This window comes from Geotrypetes seraphini, chromosome 1, assembly GCF_902459505.1.
Source record: "Geotrypetes seraphini chromosome 1, aGeoSer1.1, whole genome shotgun sequence".
Lineage (NCBI taxonomy): Eukaryota > Metazoa > Chordata > Amphibia > Gymnophiona > Dermophiidae > Geotrypetes > Geotrypetes seraphini.
In genome coordinates, this window is record NC_047084.1 from 251,911,888 (window position 1) to 251,939,555 (window position 27,668).

General features: G+C 44.2%; 1 protein-coding gene across 1 annotated transcript in view; it reads left to right on the forward strand.

Annotated features, from left to right (window-relative positions):
* The window catches only part of WDR1 (WD repeat domain 1), a 76,393-nt gene that overhangs the window by 28,142 nt on the left and 20,583 nt on the right, over positions 1-27,668 (forward strand). The window contains exons 6-11 of the mRNA XM_033949167.1: positions 2,466-2,543; positions 4,024-4,104; positions 5,552-5,785; positions 6,309-6,396; positions 10,370-10,526; positions 19,909-19,996. Of these exons, the coding sequence (XP_033805058.1) occupies positions 2,466-2,543; positions 4,024-4,104; positions 5,552-5,785; positions 6,309-6,396; positions 10,370-10,526; positions 19,909-19,996 (726 nt within the window). The remainder of the gene's footprint in view (positions 1-2,465; positions 2,544-4,023; positions 4,105-5,551; positions 5,786-6,308; positions 6,397-10,369; positions 10,527-19,908; positions 19,997-27,668) is intronic.

The window sequence follows — 27,668 nt, forward strand, 5'->3', positions numbered from 1 at the left end:
TTGCTGCAGGGCAAGGATTTTAGGGCGGCAGAGAGCTGGAAAAGACGTGAGTGACTGGTCCTCAGCAGTCGCTTCTTTTTTGATTGGCTAGCCCAGTTGGTGTTCTTTAAATTGTTTTTTTTTTTTTTTTTTAATTCTTTATTTATCATTTTAAAAATTTTAACAAAATCAAAACATTTTGTACAGAAAGATTGTCAGATCGAACACAAAATAATAAGTAAATCATTATCATAATATGGACAAAACTCTAATCGGACAATCTCAAGTCCTCAATAATTATACTATTCTTTATTATATAGAATTTAAAATTGATTTCCTTAAAAGTTCACTCTTATATATATCTTGGATCACATAATTATTGAGGTTCTTTAAATTGTTTAGTGAATCGCTGCCTTCCTACATTTGCATGCCATTTCCCTCATTTGCACGTGCGGATCGGGTGTGGACAGAAGGTTTGTGAATCGGGTCGAGGTCACAAAGTGGTCAGGACACGATCGGTGTCCTTAGTGAATCTAGCCCTAAAGTAACTTGCGACATAAATATTAACTCATTTCATTTACATACTTAAAACACTATCAGGTCTTCTTAGACCAAAAATTTTAAGGAGGAAGAGAAAGTAAATCAAGGAGTATATTGAAAGGAATATTACATATAGATATAATGTGAGAAACTCTTTCTTAATAGCCAGAAGTCCCACAGCAGCATCTGTTAATTATAGCAGCACTACTGCAGGCCTCAACAAATTTCCAGCCTTCTCCCTCTCCCAAAGCAGGGCTTCTCTACCATGATTTGACTTTCCATGTGATCTTGAGCTGCATGGTGCAGGACGCTCAGGAGCTAAAGTTGAAAAGTTGCTAAAGTTGAAAAAGTTGAATATGCCCCCACCTTTTACCCATTACACTTGTTGGAGTTGATCTAGCATCTACTCCATTGAGCCACCACATCTTCCCCCTGGCATTTGGCCTACCTCTCATCTCTCTGGACAAAGAGGGTGGGAGGAGGCGTGAACAGCTTCTCTTGTTTTCTGTATTGAATGATATATACTACATTTTGAAAGTGTAAATAGGATCCCCTTAAGCTGGATGTGTGCGTTTCCCCATGTTGTAAGGGTTGGATACCTCATAGTAAAAGAATCAACAAGAGAAATGTACCTGCAAAAGGCACCAGCAGGACAGCAGTGACCATCAAATGAAGAGGTGAAGTGATCAAAGAGTTCAGTGCAATGTTATCTCACTTTATTGAAACAAACATCACACTGACTACATGGCCGTGTTTTGATGTATATTGCTTCTGTGTTGTCTGTGGTGTGGTATTAGATTTCTGTTACAAACAGTGAGGGACATTTTTGAAAGAACATCCAAGTCAGAATTGAGTTGTCCTGCTCATAATATCAAAGTCCATTGCATTGCAATTTCCTGTTTGAAAATATGTGAGAAGGATGTCTTTACGCTAGAGATGTTCATCCTGAACAACCACCAAACCATTTAAATTATAAACATTGGGGCAAGGGGGAGAATGAGGCACGGGGGTGTCTTATCTAGCAATGTTTTTATGAAAATGACCACACGGACATCTTTGCAGTGAAGCGGACTGTAAACCAAGGGACACAGGTTCAAATCCCACTGTGACTCTTTGTTAACGTGATCCCTTCAGCAATTGATATGCTTAATGCACCTGAATGCACACCACTTCAATAGCTTTCAGGCTTGCAGGCGTCTTATCTTTAAATACAGTAAGTATTTTTCTGTACCTAGTGTGAGACCTGGGGGGAGGGGAAACCTAATAGTTAAAGTGGAACTTGAATCTGGATTTCTTGGTTTACAGTCCATTGCACCACCCATTTGGTGGTACTGTGACCTCCTTGCTGCTTTATTCAGAATGGCCATTACTGCAGCTGACAGCCTGTTTTCTTGTCTGGCTCGGGGGAGAGAAGAAGACAGCAACCTCTGAGGGATTAAGCAGAGGTTATGACTTAATTCCTCCAGTGGTCAGCTGATCAGTTGGAGCAATTTTTTTTGTATCTTGGGATATGACTGAAACAGTCTAGATAAAAGCGGTCTATATAGGTGGATGCTTTTTCACATTTGAGGATAGCTGTTGAACTTCCTACTTTTGGCCCTCTTTAGTTCCGCTCATAACACACCCTCTTGCTATTTGAATGAACTAAACTGTGAGGTGTACATGTTTGTTCCAAAATTGGGACTTGAATGGTTTTTAGAAGATTCTTTTAAGTATTGATCTGCTTTGAAAATGAATACTAGAGTTTTACTGTAGATTGAAAAAAGTATTTGTGTTGTGTTTTGGTAGGCTTTTTTCATTTGTGAATTTGGACGTACTAATGTGTGTGTCCAATTAATTTATAAGATCTACTTCTCTAAGCCTTCTAAAACCCAGCAGTGGCTCCTCCCTCATACAGATGTAATCTTTTAACGTTTTAAATTTAATCCAAGTTGTCATCTTTATAGGACCATTCCAGATTCGTTAACTGCGTGAGGTTCTCACCTGATGGCAACAGGTTTGCTACAGCTAGTGCAGATGGCCAGGTAATTTAAACACTACTCTTTTTCTTTTTTTTTAATTTACTGGCATGGGTGGCATGAGGAGGGTGTCAGGACTAAAGCGCGCCAGACAATCACACGCGGACAAATGAGCAGAGCCAAATGCGCACAGGATGTCAGCGTGCTGGATTCAAGGTTAAATTTAAAGAGCTCTGAGGGGGTGTGTGTGTGGGAACCCCCACTTTATTTAGAAGTGTTGGCGCTACCATTGGGGCCTCCCTCCCCACTTAGAGGAAACTGTAATTTTTCCCTAAAACAGGGAAAAATTACACTTCCCTCTGTAATGGGTGGTTACCCCCCCCCAAACAGCAGCACCAACACTTCCAAGTAAACTGGGGGGTTTACCCCCCAAACCCCCCTTGGAGCGCTTTAAATTTAACTTTTAACTAAAACTAAACTAATACCGCGCCATCTCCACAAGCGTAGAGCTCGGCACGGTTTACTGGGTTAGGTTGAAAAGGAGCTACAATGAGAGGTTATAGGAAAGGAGCTAGGAAGATAAAGAGGGACATGGAACCAAAAAGCGGGAAGTGTTAGATTTTTGAAAAGAGCCAAGTTTTCAGGTGTTTGCGGAACTTTTAATCCAACGCGCTGACGTCCTGTGTGCATTTGTCTCGGCTCATTTGTCCGCGCGCTTTCATCTATGAACCCATGGGGAGATCTTTTGGAAATCGTTTCCCAAAACAAAGAAGAATCCAACAAGTCTGCAGTAGAAGTCGAATGACAAAAACAAAAGGAAGGACTTCAGAAGTGATGTACAAAGCACAGTAACTTTATTGGATGTAATAAATTATAGTTGTCCAAAAAATGGTTCACATTTAAAAGAAGACAGGACCCGACACGGCCTATGTTTTGAAAAACACTCCTTCAGGAGTCAGAGATGCTCTGCGTCTCACCTATCGAGAACCATATAAATGTGAGGCAATTGTCATAAAGTTCAAAAGAAACAGTCTTTTGTGTTCAGTTTGTGAACTGTGCAGCAGCATTACAGGAGTCTGACGTCGCCTGTTTCTTTTGAACTTTATGACAATTGTTTCACATTTATATGGTTCTCGACAAATGAGACATAGAGCATCTCTGACCCCTGAAGAAGGAATATTTTTCAAAACATGGACCGTGTCGGGTCCTGTTTTCTTTTAAATGTGAACCATTTTCTGGACAACTAATTTATTGACTCCAATAAAGTTCCTGTCCTTCCTTTTGGTTTTGGAAATTCCCCCCCCCCATTTTATCCATTACCTAGAAATATAAACGTATATATTACAGTTGCTTGAATCCCACTAACATTTCTGAAAATCTTTGTCATTTGATGTTGAAGGTCTGTGCTTCAGTTGGGGGTTACTCAATAACACTTTGGTAATGTGGATACCCTTGCACCTTTTTAATGGCATATCTGGTGTAACTAAATCTAATAGCTTTTGTCCTATATATATATAGTGATTTGTCTACATTTGTATTTCTCAAGATTTTCCTGTTTGATGGGAAGACTGGTGAGAAGATTTGTGCTGTTGGGGGAGCTAAAGCCCACGATGGTGGAATTTATGCAGTAAGTAATTTAAACTGGATAATAGTTTTTGCTTCACCACTGATGCTGTAGTAGCCTTTGAAGTAAGTACCTCCTATAGTAGTTCAAGGGTCTATTTTCTGCCTTATAGCTGGAAATGGTATTTTGAAGCTCCATAGGGTGTACCCCCGCCACCCCTTTGTATGGATCATCATTACCAAGAGTAGTAGTGATACAGTTGTAACAAAGGAGATGAGTTAGAGCAACTTAGTTCTTTCAAAGTTCAAGTGACGCCAGTAGTGTACAATGGATGACTGGATCAATCAGCATGATTTAATTATTAGCTGCAATTAACCTGCTAGTTGCAATTTTTGATTGTTTGTTCAATGATAATTTGATTATGAATGTGAATGGACCATACAGGTCTTTGGGCTAGATTCACTAAGCCCACCGATCAACTTCTGACCACTTAGCCGCCCTTTTGCGACCAGATTTCCCTCCGATCCGATTCACCAGCCTCTGTCCCGATCATCCTCCGATCCACGCATGCAAATGAGGGGAAATGGCATTCAAATGCAGGCAGGCAGGATTCACTTAAAAAAAAAAAAAAAGAGGGACACCGACTGGGCTGACCGATCCAAAACTAAGCGACTGCTGAGGATCAGTCGCTCAGGTCCTTTCCGAGTGCCCTGCTTTCTGCCACTCTGCTCTCGGCCCTGATCTCCTGCTCTCGCCCCAAATCTCTCCGGTGGCCCCCGACTCTCCTGCCCTTCCCTGCAGTGCAAGCCTGTGGTTTTAACCCACAGGCTTAAAACGGGTTAAAACCACAGGCTTGGGAAGAAAAAAAAAAAGAAATTTCTTGCTCTGCTGGGCACGGAGGGCCAGCGCATGCGCAGACCATCTACAGATGGTCTGCGCATGTTCAGCGATCTGATTCAGTTGGTTGGGGGCGTGATTCTGATCGCCCTCATTTGCATGAGGGCGATTCGTAAATCAGCACCCTGGGCACGGATTAGATCGGATCCCTTAGTGCCCTTAGTGAATCTAGCCCTTTATCTGCTGTTATTTGCTATTTAGCGTAGTTAAGTACTTACTACCTTCTTACAGAACATGTTGTAACTTTTATATTTATATCTTTTTTTTTTTTTTATTGAAGAAATAAATAAATATTCAAAGAATCACATATTGTCTCAAGGTGTCATTTAATTTTCTAAACAAATTGGTTCCCATGAAATCCCTTTCCCAATTCCACCAAACCTTTAAATAAAATTAGACCAGGTGACAACAAATCCCAAATCTCCATACAACAAATGTTTTGTATTACAAATCGATGTATTTGCAAGAACCAGACAACTAATACAAATAGGCCATAGTCCATAAACTACTAATTCCCACTCAACTTCCCTCATGTGAACATGTTCAGGAGGCTGGGTGTGGGCTTTGATCCCTTCCAGCCCTAGCTTTCTCTGATCCTGTGACTACTTTTCAGGTGAGCTGGAGCCCTGATAGTACTCAATTACTCTCTGCATCTGGAGACAAAACTGCCAAAATTTGGGATGTTGCTGCTAACTCTGTAGTCACTACATTCAAGATGGGAACAGACGTAATGGACCAGCAGCTTGGTTGCCTGTGGCAGAAAGATTACCTGCTAAGCTTTTCTCTTTCTGGTTATATCAACTATTTGGACAGGAGCAATCCAAGTCGGCCATCGCGCATCATCAAGGTATTGTGAAGAAACCATAGCAAGGCCTGTTACTGGCACTCTAATTCTGAGAGAGATTGCCAAATTTGTTTGGTATTGTCATGTGTTGCTCACTTGTAAAAGCAAGGTGTCCTGGAATTATCTTGATCTCTGCCCTTACTACTGCTCTTAGTACTCCATTGTGCCATAGCTTACTTTTGGAGTTCATAGAACGTGTGTGTGTTTATGTATGTGTATATACAGACATGCCATGGTGTGCTTATATAAGTTCTAGTCTGATAAATGTTGGGATTTTTTAACAGACAACCTATTTTTCTCCCTAGATAAATGGGAGTGGGTTAAGGCAATAGGTTAATGTGACAGTGCCACATAGTCATATACTCCCCCACCCACCCACTTCTCAAAAAAATAGTGAAACATGACTTCACTTACCTCCTGGCTTGAAAGAAGACATTTGTAGGAAATGTAACGCTTAATTTGTAGGAAATGTAACGCTAGGAAATGTGTGTGCACACCTAATAGCAATATCTGTCTTTACCCTTAGGGTCACAGTAAGTCAATTCAGTGTATGACTGTACATAAAAATGATGGAAGACCCTATATCTACACTGGCAGCCATGATGGCCATATCAATATCCTTTAGATTTTGAGTGTTTAAAACATAGATCTTGATTGTAATACCTGTAATTGTTCTGGTTTGCACCTATGTATGGTTTAACCAATTACTTTGCATTTGATCAAAGTTTGTTCATCCCATGAGGTTGCTGATAAGGCAGTGAATGCAGTGAAATCTGATTGGCTGGCTATGTAATGTAATAGGGGGCATCCGGTGGCAGGAGAAAGTGGGCATCCTTCCTGCTGCTGATATTTTTGTGTGTGTGTGTATATCAAGGGGGGAGGGAAAGGGCCTGTTCGGGGGGGGGGGGGAGGGATTTGCAGTGGGCCTGAGGTAGTGGGCATCCCTCCTGCCTTTATTCTGGTTCTGGGCTGGGTAGGTCGTTAGGGGGTGGGGATGTGGTCAGTGGGTTGGAGGGCCGGCATGGGCCTTTTTTTATGGGGCAGATATTGCGCTTGTGTCATACATGCACAACATCTGTGCCATAAAAAGAAAAAAGCCCCATCACATGAGTGGCAGGAGGCTGCATTGGGATTTCCCTTACACTTAGCCGTTTGGGCTTCCCCAAACCAGCTCTGCGCAAGTGGCAAATTGCTCTGAGCGACTGGCCCAATGGGGAGTATGGCAAACTTCTGTGCAAATCATTTGCATGGAAACTCTTTGAAACACCAATCACTATTCCACAGTTAAGAACATAAGAACATAAGCAATGCCTCTGCTGGGTCAGACCTGAGGTCCATCGTGCCCAGCAGTCCGCTCACACGGCAGCCCAACAGGTCCTGGACCTGTGCAGTGATCCTCTGTTTATACCCTTCTATCCCTCTTTCCAGCAGGAAATTGTCCAATCCTTTCTTAAACCCCAGTACCGTACTCTGTACTATACTATACTGTACTGTCCTCTGGAAGCGCATTCCAGGTGTCCACCACACGCTGGGTAAAGAAGAATTTCCTAGCATTTGTTTTGAATCTGTCCCCTTTCAACTTTTCCGAACGCCTTCTTGTTCTTTTATTTTTTGAAAGTTTGAAGAATCTGTCCCTCTCTACTCTCTCTATGCCCCTTATGATCTTATAAGTCTCTATCATATCCCCTCTAAGTCTCCTCTTCTCCAGGGAAAAGAGACCCAGTTTCTCCAATCTCTCAGCATATGAAAGGTTTTCCATCTCTTTTATCAGACGTGTTGCTCTCCTCTGGCCAAAAAATCATCCAACAGCGACTCGCATGGTCTTAGCAACTGTGTTTAGTGCATCTAGCCCAGGGATAGGCAACTCCGGTCCTTGAGGGCCAGAATCCAGTTGGGTTTTCAGGATTTCCCCAATGACTATGCATTGAAAGCAGTGCATGCAAATAGATCTTATGCATATTAATTGGGGAAATCCTGAAAACCCAACTGGATTCGGGCCCTCAAGGACCGTAGTTGCCTGCCCCTAGTTTGAAATTCTCTGCAAGGTTTTGCAGTTCTTGAGTAGGTTGCTTACATAGTGTATTTCCACACACACCCGCTCTGTGGTTCAAATGATTAATCATTTTTAAACACATGGCTGTGTTTCTGTTTTACCACTCTTGAGCTCCTTTCGAATGTTATCTTTGTGCTTTTTGAGTTTAATTCTTGGCAAGTTTTATTTGCCTGTAAATGTATGACTGCAAAACAGATTTCCTTTACAGTCTGGACAATATTTTAAACAACCATAGCCACATCTTGTGCTAAAATACTGTTTGCTGCTGTTTTTAGTACCTTTATTCTGCAGTGTTTCCTAAGGACAAGCAAATAAAGGCATCTACTTATCTTTTTGTGTGGTAGCCAGGCATATTAATATTGCATATGGGCTCCCCAGGTTCTTTATCTTCCACAGCTGTTAAACATTCCAGGGGCCAAAGATTAAGTGCTTGTTTAGGTTAGAGCAGAAGGGCCATTTGTGGCTGTAGAACAGAGGACGTAAAGGGAGATACTGCAGGGAGGAAAAACCATGAGAATTGTGAAACTTATTTCTAGCAGTTCACCTCCCTTTTCTAAGGAAGCAAATTAGAGGGAGGATTTTTTATTTTTTATTTATTTAGGTATTTATATACCGTCTATCACACAGTTCTTCAACCGCCGGTCCGCGGGCCGGTGCCGGTCCGCTGAAAATTCCTGCCGGTCCGCGCAGGGCCGGCGAGATGGACGCTGTTAAATTTCCTGCCCTGGTGGTGTTCGGGGAAATCTTCTGTTCCTCCCAGCCTCGGGCGATCAAGACAGGCTGCTGACGTCGGGCATTCCCTCTGAGTCTCGCCTATGCGGAAACAGGAAGTTGAAACAAAATAGGCAGGACTCAGAGAGGGAAGGTCCCGACGTTGGCATCCTGTCTTGATCGCTGCCCCTGCCGAGTCGCCGAAGAGGGCCGCGGGGAAGCGGCAAGTAGAAGGGAGATGGTCAGCGTGCACGGTGGGGGGCAGCGTGTGGATTGGGGCCATCAGCAGCGTCTGTGCTGAGAGTCTGCCCACGTGCAGGATGCGGTGGATAGGGGCCTCCGGCTCATCTTGGGCGGCAGGGCCTGCGGTGCAAAGCTGTTTTTGCCGGCTTGGGAGGGGTTGCGAATGTGCAGGGAGCCTTCAACAGTGGCTGTCTCCTCTCCTGGCAGCTCTGTACTTACCAGGGCAGTGATTCACTTTGGCAACTTCCCCTTCCTCAGAAGCAGCAACGACCCAAGGCTGCCTAAGGAAATCACTGCAGCAGGCAAGTACTGAGAGCTGCTGGAAGGAGAGGAAGCCACTGTTGGAGGCTGGGAAGCTGCTGGATAAAGGGAGAACTGCTACTGCACCTGGAGGTAGAAAGAGAGATGCTGCTGGGAGGGGAAGAGGGAAAGGGATGGGAAGAGAGCTACTGTTGGATAGGGGGGAGGAGGGAAGGGAGAAGGAAACAGCTGGCAGGGAGATTAGAGGAGGGAAAGGGGAGAGACAGGAATGAGAAAGTAGAGAGAGATTGATGCTGGAAAGGGGGTCAGCAGAGAAATGAGAGAGGGATAAATATGCTAGATCTGGTGTAGGAGAGATAAAAATGAAGAAAGCAGTGAAGCTGGAATGAATGATGTAAAAAGGAGAGAGGAGGCACAGGCTGGATGGAAAGGAGAGAGGGGCATCGAAAGAAGTCAGATACATATGGAAGGAGGAGAGGCCAGACAGTGGATGGAACGGGCAGACGCTGGAAGGAAGAGTGGAAAGAAGATGAAAGCAGAGACCACAAAAGGTAGAAAAAAATAATTGTATTTCTATTTTGTCATTACAATATATCAGATTTGAAATATATATCCTGCTAGAGACATAACTGGGGACTGCAAAGCCTAACACTATTCCTATCATGTGTGACTGCAGTATTCTGTTAGCATGATATTTCTGTGTAGCATTCTGTAATAATTTGGCTTGTTCAGTTTTCTTGATAGTAGAGGGGATATATGTGAAGGGAAGGGGAGACAGGAGTTTTGTTGGTCCTTGCTCTGAATATTTCTATTTATAAAATGACAATTGTACAGAATATTCTTTCTTTTTATACTTTAATAAAATACGCTCAATATAAAATCATAACTGAGGCTTGTGCAGATGGGATCAGATGGTTTGTGGGGACCGAGCTTGCGGAGACGGGCGAAAATGTGTTTTTTTATTTCGGTCTTAGTAGTTTGCCGGTCCACAAAATAATTATTTTATTCCTGCCGGTCCACAGGTGTAAAAAGGTTGAAGAACACTGGTCTATCAAGTCATCTAGGTGGCTTACACTCAGGTACTCAAGCATTTTCCCTATCTGTCCCGGTGGACTCACAATCTATCTAATGTACCTGGGGCAATGGACGATTGAGTGACTTACCCAAGGTCACAAGGAGCAGCATGGGATTTGAACCCACAGCCTCAGGGTGCTGAGGCCGTAGCTCTAACCGCTAGGCCACTCCTTCCCCTTTTAATTTCCACTATATTTTCTTATGCTGTATTAGTGCTTTTTTATTCCTTAATTCTGTATGTGCACATTATTGGGATGCCCAGACTGGGGAGAATGACACCTTCACTGGGAAGGGTCACACAAACCAAGTTTCCAGCATGGCTGTGGACGAGTTCAATCAGCTAGTCAGCTGCAGCATGGATGACACCCTGCGTTACACCAACATTGCCAAAAAAGAGTACAGGTCAGTGGCTGTTGTATAGATAGCTTACAACTAAATTACTTGTTCATGTGGTGTTGGCTTACTTATACCTAAAGGAATGGTATCTAATTGAGATTTTAATTTAAATTAAAACTTAAATGGGGGGGAAGGAGGAATGGCAGTACCTGTAGAAACAGGATTCCTTCCCCTGCTCTAGCCCCTACATTCCTATGGCTAGTTCTCTTGAATAATCTTCCTTTTAAAATAACCAGCTGAGCACTTGGCTGGCAGGACATAGTAGCTGCTTTTTTGAGTTACACCTACTGCAGGGGAAAATAAACAGTCTTGGTGGTTGTGTGAGGCTCCACATCTGCAAATCCAGCAAAACTTTATAGCTTTATTTTAAGTATATTTCACAATGGGAGCACTTGTTTTACTACCAAACTTTTTATTTTTTTATTTTTTTTAAATTTATAGCTTGATGTTTCTATAATAATGGTTTAATAAACATATGAACAAACTGCATCTCCTTCAAAGGGAATTCAAAAGAACAGTGCAAATCCCTTCTCCTGCCCCTCTCCCCTCCTTTTCCATAAAACAATTCCGCATTTGTCAGTAAGCAAATCTTTGGTTACTGGCTTACAGCGATACACTGCCTCTTTCATGCAATTGGTTTTTCATTCACTGTATATTCAGGATGTTGGGTGTCCTCCACAGAGCAGTGATTGCCATTCACATCACCACAAACACCAGAAGCATCACAGTAACATAACATAGTAGATGACGGCAGATAAAGACCCGAATGGTCCATCCAGCCTGCCCAACCTGATTCAATTTAAATTTTAAATTTTTCTTCTTAGCTATTTCTGGGCAAGAATCCAAAGCTCTACCCGGTACTGTGCTTGGGATCCAACTGCTGAAGTCTCCTTCAAAGCTCACTCCAGCCCATCCACACCTTCCCAGCCTATCCTCAACCAAAAGACCATATACAGACACAGACCATACAAGTCTGCCCAGTACAGTTCATCTTTAGGTCCTTCAGTTATGGTATCTGCCTGCCCAAAAATGCAATTCTCATGTCATATGAACTACTACTACTATTATTTCTATTGCGCTACCAGATGCATGCAGCGCTGCACAGAATCACAAAGAAGAAGAAAACAGTCCCTTCTCGAAAGTTAACAATCTAAATGGGCAAGACAGACAAACAAGATGTCATGAATACAGTTAAGGGGAACGGTTAATCAGCTGGCTGGGTTGGAGGGCAGAGGAGTAGGGTTAAGGATTGAAAGCTATATCAAAAAGGTGGGTTTTCAGTCTGCTTTTAAACAAGGGAAGGGGCTTGATGGACAATCTTGGGTAATTTATTCCAGGCATAGGGGGCAGTTAGAAGAAAGGAATGAAGTCTAGAATTGGCAGTAGAAGAGAAGGGTAAAGCTAAGAGTGACGTATCTGAGGAATGGAGTTCTCTGGGAGGTGTATAAGGAGAGAGAGAAGTGAGGAGAAATATTGAGGGGCAGCAGAATTAATACACTTGTAGGTCAGCAATAAGATCTTGAGCTGTATGCGATGGCAGTTAGGGAGCCAGTGAAGTGACTTAAGGAGAGGGGTGACATTAGTGTAGTGAGGTTGGTAGAAAATGAGTCGTGCAGCAGAGTTTTGCACAGATTGTAAAGGGGAGAGGCGACACTTTGGGATACCAGTGAGGAGCAGTGTTCCCTCTAAGCTGCACTGGCATGCGCTGGCGCACAAAATATTGCCTCGCAGCGCACAATGTCACGTCACAGCGCACGGCGTACGGAGATGGCAGGCCACGGCGAGAGGGGAATCGGGCGAGTTGGTGCTGGCGCCCGATATTTTTAGCGCACGGGGAAAAAATTTTGCTCACACCACCCGCCCGCTTAGAGGGAGCACTGGTGAGGAGTAGATTGCAGTAATCTAAGCATGAGGTTACGAGAGCTTGGACAAGGGTCTGGGTAGTGTGCATAGAGAGGAAGGGGCAAATTTTGGTGATATTAAAGAGATAGAAGCGACAGGTCTTAGCAGCTTGTTGGATATGCGTAGAAAATGAGAGGTCGGAATCGAGGACCACTCCAAGGTTGCGAGAAGAGGAGACAAACAATGAGAGTATTATTTACCGAGATGGAGAAAGGAGGAGTAGAGGGTTTAGGAGGAAAGAGGAGCAGCTCAGTCTTGGGCATATTTAGTTTCAGATGATGGCAGGACATCCAGGCAGCAATGTTAGCCAAACAAGCAGAGACTTTTTCTTGGACTTTAGGTGAAATTTCAGGTGTAGAGATGTAGATCTGGGCGTCATCAGCATAGCTGATACAGAGAAGGCAGAAAAGCCAGCTTTAGTTGATGGAGGGACAAGCGGGCAGGCCCAGACAGGAGAAGCTTCCTGAGCTGTTTGGATGAAGGATGAAGGAGAGGCACAAGATTGAAGTTCAGGAGAGTGGTGGATGGTGGGTAGGGGAGAAGGATGTGACTTTGTAGTGAATTCAAGGGCGATCTTGCGGACCTTGTCATGGAAGTAATCAGCCATAATCTCATGTAGTATAGTTTTGTAAATAACCCAAAGATTTTCCTCCAAAACCTCTGGAGTTTAGGATTCCAACATTTATATCATCCCAATGTGTTTTGTATTTGTACCTTAACTGTATCTGGTATGTGTATCGACCATTTTCTACAATAGAGGTCTATAAAATACCAAGTGGAGTGGAAAGGATAGATGCAAATTGCTTGTTTAGTCTTTCCAAAAATACTAGGACTGGGGGCATGTGATAAAGCTACTAAGTAGTAGATTTAAAACAAACTGGAGAAAATATTTCTTCACACAATGTGTAATTTAAACTGGAATTCATTGCTGGAGAATATGAGTGAAATCAATTAGTAGGGTTTTTTAAAAAGTTTGGATAATTTCCTAAAAGAAGGCCGTAGGCCATTATTGAGATGGCTTGGGGAAATCTACTGCTTATTCCTAAGATAAGCAGCATAAAATTAGTTTCACTGCTTGGGATCTAGCTAGGTACTTGGAACCTGGGTTGGCCACTGTTGGAAACAGGGTGCTGGTCTTGATGGACCTTCGGTCTTTCTCAGTATGGCATAGTGCTGCCCGATTCAGAAAAAAAAATTTGATTCGATTCAGCCTATTGAATCGATTTTCAATTACATTTTCCTGCCCAACTAGGTGTATTTTTTTTTTTTTTTTTCAAACATCCTGGTGGGTTTATTTTATAGCTTCTTCACCCCCTTTGCCCTCTCCTACCCACACTGGTGCTGTGGTGTTAACAAAAAAGACTTTTCGTCTCTCTGTTAAATCCTAGCTCATGTTCATGGTCTAACACCACCTCTGGCAAGATACACATTTCAAATCTGACATATTGTAATCACAAAATAGAAAAAAAATATTTTTTACCTTTTGTTGTCTGGTCAGTAGTCAAATCATTTTGGCCCCGGACTGGTTGTCTTCTGATAACTCGCTTGCCAGGGTCTCCTGCCCATTTGTCATTTCCTTCTTTCTCCATGCTAACCATCCATCTTCCATCTCTGTCCTCTCCTTCCATTTCCCTCCCCTCCCCCGGAGGTCTGGCATCTTTCCTTTTTTTTGTCTCTATCCCCAGATCCACCTTTTCTCAACTATCCTTTCATCCAACATCTCTCCTTTTCTCTTCCCAACTACCCTCCTATCCAGTATCTCTATTCCCCCCTCCCTCCCCCGCACACTATCCCTTTGGCCAACTTCTCTCCCTTTCTGTTCCTTCCCTCCCTAAATCCTATTGTCCACCATCTCTCTCCCTTTCCTCCGTTTTTAGACCCATTATTTCTTCCCCCTCCCCACTGTCCGGCATGTGCATGTTTCTTTGAACCCCTGCTTCCCTCCCTCCGTCTTCTTCTACACCAGGGCCCCCATCCCCTGAAAGCTTGCGTTCCCCCTGAAGGCCTGCACCCTCCCCTCTCCCCCCCAGCCTCCCGGTCTTTTACAGATAAAACTACAGAACTGTTTACAATTAATCATAAGTACATTGCATACTTAATAGTACAATAAACCAAAATACGATATAAAAAAAAGGGATTTGGTCAAACATATGTTACAGGTTACACCATATCCAAAGCCTAAGATCTCAATATTTTTCCTTTTGTCTTTAATTTCTAATTATTTTTTTATTGGGTTTAGCAGCCTGCTCTACTCTGTAACACTTCTGGAAATATCCAGATAACCTCTTATGTAATCACCTTGAACCACAAGGTAATGACAGAATAAAAGTCACTAATGTAATGTAATGTTTAGCTTTTGTATTTTGTTTTGGGTTTTTTTTACGTTGCATTGTTTGCCAGCTAATGAATCTAACTACACGAGAAGTAAAAAGAACAAACAGAATGAGTGCAGTTTGAGTGTTAATGAGATTTGTGGAACTTGCAGTTCTAGCCACAAACCGAACATTCGGCTCCAGAAGGATGGGTTTTAACTCTATAGACCTTCAGTAAGGTTAAAGGCTGAAGATCCCAACTCTTAAGCTTGTAGCCTCTGCATGGTGGTTGTAAGCCATAGGCTGGGCTCATTTATAGGCAGAAAATAGTTCATCTTTCAAAACACTGGCAAGAGCAGTTAACAGCTATTACAGTAAATACTCTCTGGTGGCTAGAAAAAAATTGTCTGAGGTTTGAGTTTTCTTTGTTTATGTTCCCTCTGCTGTGGTCCTGCCCCTCCTCTGACATCAGGGGCAGGATCTCAGCAAAGGGAACACCAGCTCTGGAGGCCGATGGTAGCCTGCAAGGATCACTAGCACCAACGATCCTCTCTGCAGGCTGCTCCGCTGCTCTAATTAGGTAAATGTAGGAGCGGGAGGCCAGGGGTAAAGCCAGACACTGCAGCACTTCCCGACTAACCCTACCCCCTCGCCCTCTAAAGCAGGAGCAGCAGTGGCCGGTCAGCAAGAGGCAGCGCTACCGCTTTTGCTTTAGGGGGCGAGATGGGAGGGTCGGTCACCGAATTGGGAGGCCAATTTTTTTTTTTTTTACAACAACGAATCGATTCGAACCAATTCACCCGAAGTGAACCGGTGAATCGATTCGAATTGTGAATCGGGCATTACTAATATGGCAATCTGTGGTGCGTAGAAAATCTTCGGTTCTTAAACAACAATCTCCCCAATCTTCTGCATTAAGGTCTCTGTTAATGTTTTTTTTTTCCAGGCCACCATATATTTTCAAATTTCTGCTCTTTATTTTAATTAAATGTTTGGTATAATATAGAGAGCATCCCTTTTTGTACTCCCTTAGCTCTCACTTTCTCAAATACTCTAAATTCACTGCCTATTAAGCCATCAAATTTCCAGATTGTAAGGGAAGATATCCCTTAATTGAAGAGATCCTGCTCTTTTATATATTGTCAAAGCTAATGATTAGTTCCTTTTGTTAACAAATTGACCAAAATAAGACTTTTTGGTTTGCAATATTATCTAAAATTTTCCCCGCTCTTTCCCAGTTAGAATTTCTTTTGTAAACATAAGCAGCAAGTAATAACAGGGTTCTTCCTTATAAGCCAGGAAGCTATTTTCCTCCATAATTACATGGCTGTCTTTGTAAAGGAATTTGTTATTCTACTTACCTCCACTCTCTTAGACCCTACCAAGGGTAAACGGCGTAACATCGTAAAGAGTATCCCTTGGTCATAAGCCTCATCCAATCTTGCCCATTGCTTCTCAGATCTCATTTGCTGCTCAACTATTGCCTTAATTGGAGCCACCCAATACTACTCTAGAGTAGAGACTCTATTCCCCTTCCTCCCTTTTAGATAGAAACATGAACTTATGTGATGTTGTTAATGTACCTCCTCCACCAACACCACCAATAAACCTGAATAGCTTTTTTTTTTTTAATCATGCTTGGAATAGGGCAGAAGATATCATAGATAATGCTTGGAATAAATAGTGAATCTCTTATAATTTCCATATGTCCCATCCAAGATAGGGTAAGTTTATCCCATTGAATAAGGTCCTGAATTATTTCAATGGGATTTTGAACCCCTGTTGGCAAAATGTATGATCCCTTTCCAATACCACCCCTAAATACTTTACGGATAATAGGACCTATCAGAAAGGAAACTTAGCTTTCAACTCCTTAACCCTGGTCTTTTATACTGAAATATTCAAAATTTCCTTCTTTTGTTATATTTGTTTTAAACCCAGATAATTTCCCATATTGATCCATTAAAGTTTGTATAGTACCTAGGGACCTTTCTGTACCAGTCGTAATAACAAAACTATCATCCTCAAAGAGATTGTAAGTTGTGGCTCCTTCCTATGCCCTTAATATCCTAGTTTTCCCTAATTTTTTGCACCAAAGATTCTACCACTAAGGCAGACTACAAAGGTGAAAGCAGCTAGTCTTGCCTAAGGCCTCTCTATAACTCCAGTAGGGAGGAATATCTCCTTTTTACTTTGGTCTACACCTTGGATCAAATTTCTATATAATCAACCATTAGCCTGTGTCAATCACCATCTAACCTTTTTTGTCTGACCTTGTGTCTAACCTTTTATCTGAAGTATAAAAGGTCAGTTAACGCAGTCAAATACCTTTTCAGCATCGACTGCCATGGCCAGAATAGACTTCTGAGTGGTTCTTACTTTCCAAATTGTATTAAGTAACTGCCTGACGCTATCCTGTCTGTTATCTTGCCATAAATCCAACTTGATCCAGGGGGGGTAAGATCTGCCATTTTTTCCAAGCTATCTGCTAAAACTTAACCCATGGGGGCATAGTGATCAGCTTCAGTGGGAAACTGCTGTTCATGTGAGGAAAATTGGGCCAGCCTTCTGTTTAGAGGCCTTGTAAAGGGAAGAAGCTTTGACCTCTCACCAGGATGCAGTATTTTTTTTCTTTGTTCTTTCTGTGGTGGTAAGCTACTTGGTCTGCCTCATTGACCAGTGGTTCCTCTCAGGATTTAAATTTTGGTCTTTTCAGCCTTCGTTCAAGCTCCTTTCAAGTCTCTTGAATCCAATTCTATAAAGGAAGTTACTCTTTAAAGCTGTGTTTTCTGATAGCTATTTCTTCAGCTAGGTAGATTTCAAAGCTACAGGCATTGTGTCCAACCTCCGTCCTTGAGGGATACAATTCAGTTGGGTTTTCAGGAGTTCCCCAATGAATATTACTCCTGGCGGATTTCTGCCCAGCACAGAATTTGCGCAATATTCTCCATCCATGCAGAATTCTGCATATACCTTCTGTTCTACCCCTGTTCCTATCCCCTCCTCCTTCCCTGCATGGATTTAGTCTCTCTTCCTCCAACCGACACCGCCACCCTGCTGTGAGATCAGACATACCTATAGCCTCCCAAAGAAGCAGCAGTGGTGGCAGCCGGCTGGCAGAGGCAGCGCTGTGAACAGGCAGTTTGTGACCAGCTCCACTGAGGCCTTCCATTTGCCACATCACTTCCTGTAGATTGATGATGCATCAGAGAGAAGGCCCTGACAAGGCAGGCCACGAGCAGCCTATTCACAGTGCTGCCTTTACTGGCCAGCTGCTGCCACCATGGCTGCTCTGGGAAGCCCACAGGTATGTTGGATCTCACTGAGTGGGAGGTTGGTTGGTCAGCGAGGCCAGATCCATACGTGGGAGGGGGAATGGATGATAGACTACAATTTGGGATGAAAGGAAAGAGCATGAATGCTAGGCCTGGGGGGAGGGGGGAAGGAAGAGATGGGGACATGGATCCTGAATTGCAAGTGGGAGGGAGGAGGGGACATGGATGCTAAATCTGCAGGGAGGGAAGGGGAGGAGACATGGATGAAGGACCAGTAAGTAGAGGGGAAAGGAGATGAGAAGGAAATCCTGGCCATAAACGTAGGAGGGGAGGGGGGATGTGTGAGAAGGAAGAGATGCTTGATTGTAAAGAGAAGGGGAGATAAAGAGATGCTAGACCATGGGAGTGGGAAAGGGATTCAGGGAGCAAGCAAGAGATGGGGTGAAGGGACATGAATGCTGGACCTGCAAAGGGGGGGGGGGGTGTTAGAGAGGAAGAGAGACTGGCCAAGACCAGAAACAGGGTGGGAAGGGAGAAAGAGATTCTTCAAGTTTTATTTAAAATTTTGTTTAAATTGCTTATCAAACTTCTAAACAATGTACAGAAATTAAAATAGGGACACATACAAAACTGTTAAATCAATATGATGTACAAAACACATACAGACAAACTAAAACCAAGAAGGGGAGAAATACATTCTTAGTGGCGAGGAAAGAGAGATGCCAGAGTATGGGGGGGGCAAGTAGGGGATTCAGGGTGCAAGTGAGAGTTTGGTGGGATTTAAAGGGAGACAGAACTGCAGTTGGAGTAAGAGAGGGAATTGAGGATACTGGAACCTGAGAGAGGAAAAGGCAGGAAGGAATTTCAGGCCACAGGATAGGAGAATTCTTTCCAAAACAAATAAATTTTGCTTAATTTTGAAACATTGTGTGCAGAATTTTCAAAATCTTTGCACAGAATTCCTCCAGGAGTAGAATATACTTGAGATCTATTTGCATACAGTGCTTTAGAAACTTTCATGGTTTTTAGTAGGGAAAAGATGGTACCGCTCTTTCTGTGCAAATGATGGTGCCTTTAATCTGAACCAGTCTTTATCATCCTGTAAAACTGGTAATCACGGCAATCCCATTTGCCTTTTTACAGATTTGTTGTTGGTTGTATCTTGAAATATATCTTGGACGTATTTGGAGAGAACCTATAAAGGGGAAGGGTCATCGAAAGCCACAGCAAATAGGTTTGATAAGGAAGCTATTGATTTTGCATGAATTCTTCATGGTCATTCAATACTAGAAGTTTTGAAAGCACATTTTGCAAGAAGTCAATCTACTTCTTGGGCAGAGCATTTGTTCTGCCTCATGAAACTTGTACAGCAGCAATTTGGGCTCCTTGCAATTTTTACCTATCATTGGATGTTCAAGTTTGAAGTGATAGGACCTTGGAGCCAAAATTGTTTGTTTATTCATTTATTTTTTTCAAGGCAGAAATTGTACAGTCTCACCCTTACTAATTACTACTTTGGTATGTCCAAGCATCTGGAGTGGTCTGGTGGAATAAAGAAGAACAAATTTTAGCTCTTACCTGCTTGTTATTTGGCCATTTGTGGTGTGGGTACACATGAGTGACAATTCAGGTGTTGGAATTATAGAGACATCTGTAATGATCATGAATGTTCTCCCTCCCCCAACCTGTAACTTGTGCCATACTCATAAAATACTGTTATTTGTGCTTACTATACATCAGTGAACCAATGCTTAATGTATATCTAAAAAGTACAGTGACAAAGCCCAGCTCTGGTTCTAGTTTCCATTTGTTCTAAATGTGAAACATGATCAGAATGCTTTTTTATCCTAAAGCTAATAATTCAATTTCTATTTAATATAAACTACACTTTTTGTTTAGTCCTCAGGATGCTGTAAAAATGGATGTTCAGCCAAAAAGCATAGCAGTGGGCTCTGGAGGATATACTGTGGCAATCTGCATTGGACAGGTAAATGTTAGCAGACACTCTAGAATCTCATCTGGTCTGTGTCCATTTGTAAAGATATTAAAGATGCATGTTGGTTTTCATGAATTAGATATCTGAAAATGTGCTTTGTCAACTATTCCCATATAGTATATGATGAAAGTGATTCCTAGTACATTTATTTCAGTGTTGGGTATTTGAAGCTAAGTATATTCTTTAGTTGTAAAAACACATTTTATTTATTTATTTTTTAATATATTTATTGATTTTAAACTTAAGCACCAAGTATTACAAACTTGTACAGAAAGCAGTCATGCCATACATTTTTCATAAAATTAAAGTATACACTGTAACAGTAAAAAATAAAGAAAATTTTTAGCTTAACTAGCTCAAGTCCTCCAAAACGAGATTCAAGAAGTAAAAAACAAGACTAAAGAAATACAAAATCATGTAATAGTAAAACACTAGCGGCGACAGAGCTGAGAGAAAAGAGTCATAATCAAATCAATCTGAGAGCTTACGATTTTTCTCCATCTAAACGAGATAGTGCCAGGAAAGCAGTCAATTAATGCGGTGCAAAGAAAACATATTTTACAGCACGATAACATACTATACACTTACAAGGGTGCTGTAAGTAAAATGTGGCCCCATAAAGATGACCCCAGGTTTTAAGAGAAGAAATTCTTGGCGTAAGAGGTCAGGAAATATTTGTATTTTGAGTCCCAAAAATTCTTTTAACCGATTCTTGAAGAAAAGTCTCAAAATCCAAGATTTGTCTATTGAAAGAGCTAGTGTGAGAATTAGTGTGGTAGGTGTTACTACCTCCTTCCTTAGCAAAGCAGCAGATGAATCCAGAGACAAGTGGGAATAGCTCACATCGACCAGCAGGTGGAGATAGAGAAACTGATTAACAGTTGGCCTTATAGCCTGGTATTCCTTCTGTCTATTCAGTTTGCTCTATCTCCCAGCAGGGGAAAGTCGCTATTCCAATAGCTCCTGGATTTTGGCTGGAAATTTCAATTGCTCCTGTTGGGATTTTCTCTTCAGTGAGCTTACAATTAATTCTTTTTCTCCTGTTGAGATTGTTCTCTTCAGTGAGACAGGGGTGTCCGGCTGAAGGGTGCCGGCTTTAGAGGTTACACTTGGGCCCTCCCTTGTCCCTGCCTCACCCTCCCTCCATTGATAGAGGGTCAGTTTAAGTCCCTATATGTATTTTTTCTTCTTTCCCATCTAAAAAAAAAAAAAAAAAAAGGGGGACTCCACAACTCCAGCGCTGCATTTTTTGCCCCGCTAGGGCGGAGCTGCCGGCGTTTCCAGGCATCTAATGGCCTTGTTCAATGAGTTGTGAGTATGTGTACATTCTGTTTAGTTTGGGAGTTCCGGGGGAGTGTTTGTCTTAGCGTTGCCGTGACCTATGAGGAACGGCAGCTTTGTGCAGCTCCCGGGGTGGCCTCGGGGAGTTGAGAACGGCTCTGGGGGCATTATGTAGTGGCGTGACCAGAACCGAGTCTTGCCGGAGCGCGAGTGGCGCGTGCTTGTTCTCCGCTGCGGTGGAGACACGGGCGCATTTCATACTTTCACTGCCCGGGGAGTGTTTCACACGGGTGCGCCGAAACTGCAGGTTTCTATATTTGCCCCAGCTTTGCGCTCCGAGGCTGTATCAGCATGGTTCTCGGGGCCGGCCTGGGTTGGGGCGAAAGAGTCGCGCGCTTGAGCGGCCTGCCTCACGTTGCTCGAGGGGTTCATGGGAGGCACCTGTTTTTTCCTCGCGTCCCTCAGTTTTCCTTTGTGGGCTGTGTACTTCGGTTTGAGCTTAATGCTTCAGGTCTGTTTTTTACAGCCCTGTTCGGGAGCCGGCTGGTCTTACCGCGAACAGGCCACGCGCTTGCCGCGATGTTCTATGTGTTTGGTTCTGCAGCTGACAGTTTCGTCAGACACGTTGGCCCTGTTATGACCGGCTTTGTTCCGGTTTGCGGGGTTCATTGATGGCTGTGAAGGTTCCAGGGATGTCTCTTGTCGAGAGGCGGCTGGTTGTTCTTCGGGCGGTCCAGTTTTGTCCCTATGCCCTCGCACCAGTGGTTCTGCCATAAGTTTGGCCGTTTACGCTTAGTGGGGGCAACGCCATGGGTTGGCTGTGGCACGGGGCGGTAGGTGACCAGAGAGTGCCCATATTTCTTTCAGGTGGTGCGGTACCTCATATTCTGAGAGGCAAGGTAGGACCAGAGCTGGAGGATTGGGAGCGGCTATTGCTCAATAAATAAAAGCCCTGTGCTCCTCTTCCAGAGATCATGGGTTCAGATCCCAACCAGCTCCCCCAGCACATATTATAATTGTGGCATTCTACCTTGCAGGTGCACCTTGATGATCTCACAATGAGATCACCATTTAAGTATGTCGGTATTACGAGTTGGTTGACTCTCTTGGGACCTGATAGTCTTTAGTCTGGTCACCTGTTGGACAGGGGGGCAGTGGTGTCCTTTAGATTCTTCCATGAGATTCGGCTACTTTCCTTCCTACCCATCTGCTTGTTTCAGATGTATTCCAGGCAGTCTCTTTGTCGGTCTGTTGCTGGTTTCTTTCTCTGAGCTTCTCTTCTTCAGTTAGTTGAATGTGCCTTCACATTTCCTAGAAGCTCTTTTCTCCTCTTCTATGAGTTGGCATTTTAGGGTAGGTTCCTCACGGTAAGGTGGAATGCGTTTCTCACCGGTGTCGGAGCCGACTGTGTACAGTTTATTTTCTTCAGTCTCCCAGTTTTCGAACTGTTTGATGGGTTGCTGTATGCACCTTGATTTGGAGTTTCCCCTATGAGAATGTCGTTCTTCTTAAAGTTCCTCCATTGCTCATCCTGCCATTTACTGACTTTTTTGCACTGCATTCTGTGCGAATCCTAAACCCTTCCAGGGCCTTGGCGGGCTTTCTCATGGGGGAGTAGTCTCTATCCTTCAACGGCAGGGACTGTGTGTTATTTCTTAGGGTTACTTGTCCCGTTGCCTCCTCCTCAGGTTTTCTGTTTGTCCATGGAGTCCCATGTGTTGGGGTCCTCTTTATTGGCTTTCCGCGTCCTTGGGACGGGTCTAGTAGTTCTGGTGAATCCGATACCTACATGGTGGCCATGACGGGGGCATGGGGCAGACTAGATACCATTCTGCTAACGTAGTTCTCAGAGTTCCACTTTTCGGCTGCCTACCTGGGAGTCGATTTCCTTTTTTTTCTATAAACTCCGATTCAACACTAAGTTTGCCTGCCTCTTGTAGAGCAGCGCTTTTGGTTTTGGCACTTGCCATTTTCGTTTAGCTGTAGCTTCACAAACGCTTAGTGGAGGTTGGCGATGGTACCATTTTGGCGCTTCCAGGCGATTCATCCAATTTCTGCTAGTCTGCCTGTTGTCTCGGATGTCTTCCGGACATTTGTCTGAGGCAAGAAATATGGTGTTCCTTTCCTCAGTTCTTTATACGTGCAGCTGGGCATATTGGAGACACGGGGTTTCTACCGGTAACTTAGGTGTGTGGTCTCAGTTTCAGATTGGCATTCTTCTTCACTTTCCAGAGCGATGAACATGGGATTCTGTATAGTTTCTATGATCCTTAGTGCTGCCTACACTGGGGATTTCGGCTTGCCTTTCCCTTCTTTCGCTACAGCAGTCGTTTTTTGTGCTGGTGGTTTCCGGTATCTCAGAGCTCCAATTATTGGGATGGCTCCCCATGCATCTCTAGGTTTGTGTTAGTGGCTCGGCGTGATTCTCTTTTCAAGACATGCCTGGGTCTTGGCTGAACTAGCTTTTGACCACCGCCCATCCCGGACGGTCGGGGTGTGGAGACTCGGTGGCTTCCGTCCGCAGCTACAGAGGTCAGGTCTTTGGAGGCAGCTCAGTAATGGTTCTTTCTTCTACTCTTGAACACGGTCAGGCTACTTTGCTGGAGCCTCAGATCTTTCCTCAAGAAGGCCGCTGGGGGTCCTTTTGGATCAGTATTTGGACGGGAGTATTTCTCTACAGCTTGGGCAGTATGTGTTGTACTCAGTTGGCAGGCGACGTTGTTCAACTTCCATTGGGTGCACTGTCATCTTCAGATTCTGTTGGCTAATCCTTTCATGCATCTGGATAAGAGTTTAGATAGACTCTCCATTATATCTGAGCATAGACCATTTCTTGTTTGGTACAGAGTAAGGTATACTCTGGAGAGTGGGCATGTCAGTACTTCTAATATCTTCTCCATTCGGGATATTGAGTTTTGGGGCTCTAGCGTTCTTGCTCTGTTTGCGAACATGAGATCACTTGGGTCTAGTTCGCATGGCCTTATCTCTCGTTTCTAGGCTTCCTTGCTTATCTGGCGGACCCAGGGAGTGGCAGTTATAGGGGGTTGATGCGTGGCTCCTTTATCGCCTCTGCCATCTCTTTTTCAATATTACCCTCGGCCTGATCATGGCTTGTTTGGCCATCTCGAGCTCGACTGCTGGGCGCGGTTTTGTAGATTCTCTAGATTAGTGGCACCATCCTTGTTAGACGTGTTTGTTGAGTATTTAGACAGCTGGGATACAGATATGTCCGGGTATCTCTGCCGTTGCTCACCTGGGGACCACTCAACATGGATATTAGTACTACTGTAGTATTCAGACCTACCTTTTTGGAGGTCTTGGCTGCCTTGTACTGGTTAAGCATAGCGCGTTAATTCTGCGCTTATCTGGGTGCTACGGACATCTTCTACTATGGTTTCGACTTCCTTTTGGAGATTTTAATTTCCTTTCTTGGGTACTTCTTATCGTTTGAACCACTCCAGAGTTCCTTTTTGACACAAGTGTATTACCTAGGGCTGAGCGTTCAATACCCTTCAGCTTCTAGAGCCTTTCGTGGCTTGTTACAAGGACGGAGTAGGTTACTCTTCGTTTCCTTCTCAGCTTTATGTGGTTCAGTTCCTAAACAGAGTGCGGTATGTTTGGGCACCTCATGGAAAGCCCAGTTGGAAGTACATTCTTCACGTATTTCTTCGCAGTTTACCTAATGCTGTATTTCATCCTTATCTTTGAGGATTCCAAAGGGCTGTGCGGTTGAACAGGATGTTCTTGTGGCCATGGCTTCAGCTCTGCAATCTTCTATGTTGCAGTCCGTGTTCACCGGGGATTCCTATTTCTGATTTCCAAAATATAGGGTATCAGTTCAGATGGTACCACTATATCTTTCTAAGAGGATGTCATCCTTTCTTTGACGTCATGCTCGCTTTCCCTTCCTTCCTTCCTCCTTCCTGGGAGGGGATATTGGGAGCAGTGCTTTTATTCACTAATTTTTTTGGATACGTAGGGTGCGTTCTCCGCGACCTCGATTCAAACAACTGTTTGTGGGATATATCTCCTTTTGATATTCTTCAAGGGAGGCCTCAGGCGTATAGCGGCGTCCGATGCCTACTTCGCTCAGTGGGTCCAGGAGGACATTCTTTATGCTTGCAGGCTGGCGGAAAAGCGGGTGGCGATTGAACTTCAGGACCATTCCGCTGGAACGCTAACTACTTCTTGGGCTCAGCCCAGAGGTTTTTTTCATTGGAGGAGATTTGTCGCACGGCTAACTGGTCTTCCGAGAGTACCTTCTCTCCACGTCTCTGCATGGATGTGCGAGCACATACGATATGAGTTTTTTGGATGCTTCGGTGGTTGCGGAGGCGGCGTTTGCTTCCCACCCAGATTGAGAATTGCTTTGCTACATCCCACTTGTCTCTGGATTCATCTGCTGCTTTGCTAAGGAAGGTAAAATTATGTTCTTACCTGTTAATTTTCTTTCCTTTAGAAGCAGCAGATGAATCCAGAGCCCCACCCCTTCGATAATATTCCTGTCGCCGGGTTAGGTTGCACCTTTTCGGTTGAGTTATGGTTGGTAGTTGTATTCTACGATTTATGGATTGTTCAGTAGCTACGGGAAAGAAGTTTTTTTTTCTGGATGCTCATTCTCTTGTTCTGGATGCTTGGGCAAGGAGCATAACTGAATAGACAGAAGGAATACCAGGCTATAAGGCCAACTGTTAATCAGTTTCTCTATCTCCACCTGCTGGTCGATGTGAGCTATTCCCACTTGTCTCTGGATTCATCTGCTGCTTCTAAAGGAAAGAAAATTAACAGGTAAGAACATAATTTTACCTTTTCTGACATCTCCAATAACTTTCCAATAGTTCTTGGATAGTCATCTTATCCCAGGACAAGCAGGCAGCATATTCTTAACACATGGGTGACGTCACCGACGGAGCCCTCGGTACGGACCTTTTAACTAGAAGTTTCTAGTTGGCCGCACCGCGCGTGCGCGAGTGCCTTCCCGCCCGACGAAGGAGTGCGTGGTCCCCAGTTTCTTCGTTTCCGCGGAGCGAAGAAGACGCGTGTATTTTTTCAACGGCCGTTGAAATCACTTTTTGCCTTCCCGCTCGCGCTTTTGTTATATATTTTTCTTCCTCTACCTTCGGGTTTCCTTTTTCTTTCAATTGCAAAAAAAAAAAAAAAAAAAAACTTTGATTTTTATTGTTTCTTTCCTTTTTTCCCCCGGCGGGGCCTGTTGCCATTATACAGGCCTCGGACTTCGATTTTGCGGAGGCTATCTTCCCCTTCATGCCCCCGCAGGTCGGTTTTAAGAAGTGCCAGCGGTGTGCACGCCCGATCTCCGTTTCTGACCCACACAATTGGTGTTTGCAGTGCCTGGGTCCGGAGCATCGGGCAGATTCCTGCACCCGCTGTGCCACTTTACAAAAACGTACACTTAAAAACCGAAGAATCCAGCAAACCCTGCTCTTCGGCTCCGAGTCGGCGATGGATTCATCACCCTCAACGGCGGTACCGCAGAAATCGGCACCGTCCAGCTCGACACCGACCGATCCCGCATCGGCGCCACTGGCGCCAGGTAAGCCGGCTAAGAAGCCTTCCTCTTCCCTCGAGCGCCCTCCAGCTACGGTGACGACACCGTCCATACCGGCATCGCACCGGTCCCGTAAACGCTCCGCCCCGATAACGGTGAGTGCCTCGTCATCGGCCTCCTCATCGCCGGGGCGTGGAGCGGCATCCAAGGAACCGAAGAAAAAGAAAGCGGTTCCGATGCCACCCCTGGATGACCGTATCTCGGCCATTCTGCAAACTCAGCTTCAGGAGCAGTTGAAGAAACAGCTTGAACAACTGCTACCCTCTATCCTGGCACCGCTCCTTCCGGTACCAGACCGGCCCGAGCCCCGCACCGAGCCCCCGGTGTCCACTCCTTCGGTACCGGTAAACACCTCGATGCCGATCCTTTCGGCCCAACAACTTCCTGATGATCCTGTGGTTCATTCTCAACCCACAGTGGATCCTGCTCGGCACCAGGCGGTACGGCACTCTTCTCGGGACCGAGAACGACGCCGATCGTCCTCCCCTGGTGCCGTTTCGGTGCGCTCTGGTAAATCTTTGTCCAAGACTCGCCACACCGCACCCTCCACCCCGGTGTCCCGACACGCACCAGAGGTCAGGGATCCTGATTTATGGGAGGAGACTCCTCTCGGTACCGAGGAGGATCCCTCCTCATCTGATGAGGAACCATCGGCACCTGATGCCACCTCTAAACCTGAGCAGTCCTCTTTTTCTAAATTTCTGAGGGAAATGTCTGCTGCTCTGTCACTTCCCCTTGAATCTGACTCCAAAAAGTCCCAAGCCTTTTTAGAAGCCTTAGACTTTGAGCAACCTCCTAAAGAGTTCCTCAAAC